The sequence below is a fragment of the Branchiostoma belcheri genome, unplaced genomic scaffold, assembly GCF_001625305.1.
Source record: "Branchiostoma belcheri isolate BF01 breed outbred unplaced genomic scaffold, Haploidv18h27 scaffold129, whole genome shotgun sequence".
NCBI lineage: Eukaryota > Metazoa > Chordata > Leptocardii > Amphioxiformes > Branchiostomatidae > Branchiostoma > Branchiostoma belcheri.
The window spans coordinates 290,297-295,185 of record NW_017802702.1 but is presented as its reverse complement, the minus strand read 5'-3'; the positions used below and the strand labels follow the sequence as shown (position 1 = coordinate 295,185).

At 40.8% G+C, this 4,889-nt stretch overlaps 1 protein-coding gene across 1 annotated transcript; it reads right to left on the bottom strand.

Moving 5' to 3' along the window:
* Positions 1–2,776: 2,776 nt before the first annotated feature.
* On the bottom strand, positions 2,777–4,415 carry LOC109463604. Its single transcript, XM_019760458.1, has 4 exons — positions 4,312–4,415; positions 3,889–4,179; positions 3,114–3,386; positions 2,777–2,784 (listed from the first exon to the last, which is right to left on the bottom strand). The coding sequence occupies exons 1-4, from the start codon at positions 4,373–4,375 to the stop codon at positions 2,777–2,779; spliced, it is 636 nt and encodes a 211-aa protein (XP_019616017.1). The 5' UTR covers positions 4,376–4,415.
* Positions 4,416–4,889: the final 474 nt, after the last annotated feature.

Here is a 4,889-nt window from a genome sequence, read left to right as displayed (position 1 = left end):
GTGGTTCCAGATGTTTTTGCCCATGGTTAAGAGATGCCAAGTTTTTTGGAAGATGTTCGCAGCCAAAACGCATTCTTCCGTACGTCGCATTTATGTGTAATTTCGCATGTGGTGTTGCATTATGTCCGGGATGATGCACGTCTTTTTATTTTTACCGTAGCTGTTTTGATATTGGAGTAAATGGTTATTTTCGAAACATCCCCATGCCGTTGAAATGTTGTCGTCCGTTTATGTCACCGGTAGTAAGTCGGGGCGGGGCTGATGGGTACGGATATGTGGGGTGGTCAGAGGTCAACATTAGGAAAAATTTAATGTTAATACCGATGACGTAATCCTATCGATTTCAAACTGGTCGGGTGTGGCGACCTAGTGGCGGCGTGTATTTAGTCACGTAGCAACTGGCCGGTCGTCCTAGCAACGACACATGGCCAATATTTTTGGGTTGGGCCGCTCCATAGTGTTAGTGGAGCAGCTCTTTGTAAACATGGACAATATTTTTGAGCAACCCATCAATGTGTTCTGCCTCGTGGTCGGATGTGGTCTGGGGCTGGTAAACCGCACATACAGTACTAGTAGGTCGGGTAATTTTATGATTTGCTAGTTGTAAAGGCGTCGTGTAGTATGAGCCGGTATATGAAGAAGTAGCCTGTGTTACACAATCATGCTTTCGGCCGGATTGATGTGCAACTGTTACTAATTACAGGGACTGCGCTAATGCCGACCAGTCGCGCTGTTCTGATACACCGCGAATGTGCGAGTGTTCCCTGTGGACAGTCCCGGGAGTCATTCCAGGAGCCAAACCAAAATACGTTCATGAACCGAGTCCAAAAAACCGAAACGTGAAAATCGGATGATCGGACCTGATGTACATTTCTCTTTCTGTAGATTGTACACACAATACACACATCTTTAGATAATCTGGCCATGGCAGGTAAAAAAAAAAGTAACCCTGAATCATACTAGATTAGCGTAAATGCATGTTTATGCGTTCAAAACAAGAAAAGAAATTGTTTCCCGGTATCAATCTCTTGAAACACGGCGCTGAATATTGACGCAAAAATATTTCGGGCATCGCGCGCCCTTCCCCGTTGTTTAGACTGTATGCAAATCCCGCGTCACGTGTCGGCATTTCGCATCTCTGATTGGTTGTTGCGTCTTAAGATGACTGAGCCGACGCGCGTTTAAACAATTTTTCTTTGTTCGATTTATCACACTTCACAGAGAATTGTCGCCAATGGCTACTTCTTTTTGTCGCAATATATACTTCACGGAGAATTGTCACCTATGGCTTCTTGTTTTTATGTTACATTTACTTGCAACTAGCCTATGGGTGGGAATTTGCAATAAACTTTCGAGTAATAAATCAAATCAAATGAATTACCTTGATCGGAGTTGTTCCCACAGGAGACGGTAATTTCACACTCGTGCCCCGGCATGTTGCATAGATGACGCCAGCTCCCGGTGTCTGACAGTGTTCGCCTCACCTCCCGATGGAACGCCGGGTCATTGTTGTCGCAGGACATGTTGAAAGTGAAGTCTGAATTGTGGCTTCTTTTGTCTGTAATTGACATGTACATATTTTGGCACCGAAGTGACAACTTGAAGATTTCTATGAAACAGCGATCATGTTAGACACAAGTTATTTATTCATGTACTATTCACAAGTTTCAGTGCCTTTAGTTTTTCAAGTATTCTTTTTGCGCAAAACTCGAGTCCACCCTCACTTTATCCATTTATGTGTATCAATTGATGTAAATCTAAATTGAGGGGAGCCACTTTAACATCTTAATAATCTTCACAGGTTAATAATCATTATGGTTATGATAACCATATGCATGATACGATTGTCTATTGTGTCATTCTTAACTACTACTGCCTAAATAAAATAAGAAAGCGACAAACCGATCCTGAGATTTGTTTGTTTGTTTGTTTGTTTGTTTATTGAGATCTCCATTAGTATGGTAAACTCCATACTATTCTTTCTGGAGTCCAACAACATAAAATAGAATAACAATAATAATAATTACATTTAGAAATAATCATAATAAATAAAACATACAAATTATGCTGAAATTATGACAAACTTGAAACAAAATCAGCATGTAGAAATAAAAGTGAATTGGAGATCAGAGGTCAAATAATAGAAATAATATGTATGAAATGAGATAACCTCAAAACCTGCACAACTCGTTTTAGATTTGACAGAACTCACTTTCACAGCTGAGGTGACCCACATGTCTGCTTTTTGCACTTCTCCAGGTCGGTGAAGGGCTGTTCTTGTCACATGTGATGATGTTCTGTCTCGCAGGACGTTTTCCCTCCTCACAGAAGAGAGCACATCTCTGTTCTTGATGGTCCTCGTGGCAGACAAATGCTCCCGACTCTGGTGGCGTCAGCTGGGGGCAGGCTGTATGGTGATAAAAACATTTCTTGTCTCACTCAAATTTTCATGTAATCTAAAAATTCATCATGTCAGTCATCATTTGAGAGGGTTTTTTGAAATTATATTCCGACATATAATCACAAGACGTGGTGACGGCACACTCAAGTTTTTTCAACTTATATTAATGCCGTCACCAACATATGTACAGGGGACAATACAATACTCATTTTCATCTGAGCGAAGTGAGGAAAGTCGTATCAAGTGCCTTTCCCAAGGGCACAAGATCGGTGGCATGTCAGGACTCGAACCTGGGACCTCTTGGTTCTGAGTCGAGCACTCTGCCGCTACGCCACACGACCCCACAAAGTGAGAGTTTATTGCTGGGGGTAAGTATCATGTGTCTTCAATCAAGTAAGTTATGAAAATTCCTGGTAACATAAACGCGCATATGACTTCTAAATTTATTATTTTTATATTTTTTTGTATTTCTGGAATTGCTAAATTGTACAATGTTTTTCTGTTAATATTTATTTATGTATCTTATATGTTCCGTGGGAGACAACGAGTAGAGGTGAGCAATCGCCTGTTTTGTCTCCCCCTCCATTGTGTTTTGTCTCGATGGAAAAGTACAACAAAAAAAATGATGACGCCGATACAATTGATTAACTTAGTATATTTTTTGACAACAGAAAATTGTGATGCCGTTCCGGAAAATTTAAGGATGTGGTACCGTTATCCATGCAGAGGAAGGTGATGTGACAGGCGGCAGACGGGTTCCCGGCCCTGTCCTTTGCCTGACAAGCGACAGCCGTTGTTTCGCCCGTCACAATGTCCTGTATTGTAGACTGTCTGCACATGACATCGGTGACCTCAACGTTGTCCCGAAACCACGATGCTATCGTGCTGCTGTTGAAGTAGTCATAGAGGTGAACGTTACGACAGCTTTTTCCTTGGAGAACGTGGCTGACTCCTGGGCAGCTCATTGCCCGTGGTGCTGTCTCGTCTGAATCAGAATCGTTCGGAAAGAGATAAAATGTGTTCTTAATATTTTGTACACAGGAGACCGTTTTATATGAAAGCTGAAGCTTATGCAATGATGTTAATCATCATTTATTTTATCATTCATTTAGATTAATGGTCATTTACAATTGTCTGCTTTATTTATTTGCACATATGAAACAATTAATAACAGTGAAATAAAGTATTTTCAAAAGGTGCAGGAAGAGAGAAGAAGCCAACAGGCTTTTACTGTGCCCTCCTCCAATTAACTTATCATATATTAATAAGACAAATTTGATAAATATAAGATTAAAATAAAAATATAACAATGTTCTAGTGACGAAGAAAAAGGCAATATTCTTCAAATATCTTTTTAACTGATGAAATTTTTATCAGTATTTTGTTTTTTTATCATTGGCAAAATTGTACAATCAACGCAATTCAGTCTAAGGACTGCCAAGTTGATGAATAAAGTTTGATTTGATTTGATTTGATGTGATACGTACCTTTGATGACCACACTGACGTCACAGACATCGTGACAAGCCCTAAATCTGACAGAAGGAAACAGATATCGCCCTCCCCTGGCCTCGGTGTTGGAACTGACTTCGTACTTAGTAATCGGGTACGCAGCGTTGGTAGATGTCACACTGTCAATCATCGGCGGCAGTCGGTTTAAGTCAGCATCAGCGGCTGTGATGTAGTCTCTAAAGTCAACTAGGATGTAATTTCGATCTTCGGGTAAGGAAAGATGGATCGGTGTGCTTGGGCAGCGTACAAAACCGCAAGTTGTCTGGTCTGTGTGATAAAATGGACATCATTTGTGTAAGTGATTATCAAAATGAGACGGAAAACAATCATTATGGTAGTAGCCGTAGGAAACAACAAACAAACAAAACAAAAACAACATAAACTTATGGCAATATTCACCTGTGCAAGTATCACCCACGAGGATCCATCCTTCGCAACACTCCAAGACAGTTTTGTACCGCATTTGGTACACGGCTAAAAGACTTCTGCTGGTGTTATGATGTCCATTGCTGTAGCGGGATTGCAATAAAACAATTTTAAAGGCCTGCATAAAAAAGTTGAAAAAAGTCTGTGGATATTTGCCCACCCTACCAAGTCATTTTTTTTAATATTCCAACATGTAATCACAAGACGTGGTGGGGACACACTCAAGTTTTTTTCAACTTATAAAAGTGCAGGGGACAATACAACACTAATTTTCACCTGAGCGAAGTGAGGAAAGTCGTGTAAAGTGGCCTCAAGATCGGTGGCATGTTAGGACTCGAACCCGAGACCTCGAGCACTCTGTTGTTACGCTACGCGACTCCATACCCAAGCCATTTGGTTGGAAACTGGTTGAATCGATTTCCCCAAATGATATGACAGAAAACAATATCATTATGGGTTCACCACACCACGAAGTGGTGGTGAACCCATATTGCTTTTTCTGATGTTTCTTCTCCTCCTCCTCCTCTCTCNCTCTCTCTCTCTCTCTCTCT

Excerpts from the sequence above, each read along its gene's own strand:
- LOC109463604 (XM_019760458.1), bottom strand. The coding sequence starts at position 4,375 with ATGCGGTACAAAACTGTCTTGGAGTGTTGCGAAGGATGGATCCTCGTG. Across the intron at positions 4,180-4,311 it reads CGTGGGTGATACTTGCACAG|ACCAGACAACTTGCGGTTTT; the intron begins GTGAATATTGCC and ends TTTATCACACAG. Across the intron at positions 3,387-3,888 it reads CGTCAGTGTGGTCATCAAAG|ACGAGACAGCACCACGGGCA; the intron begins GTACGTATCACA and ends ATTCTGATTCAG.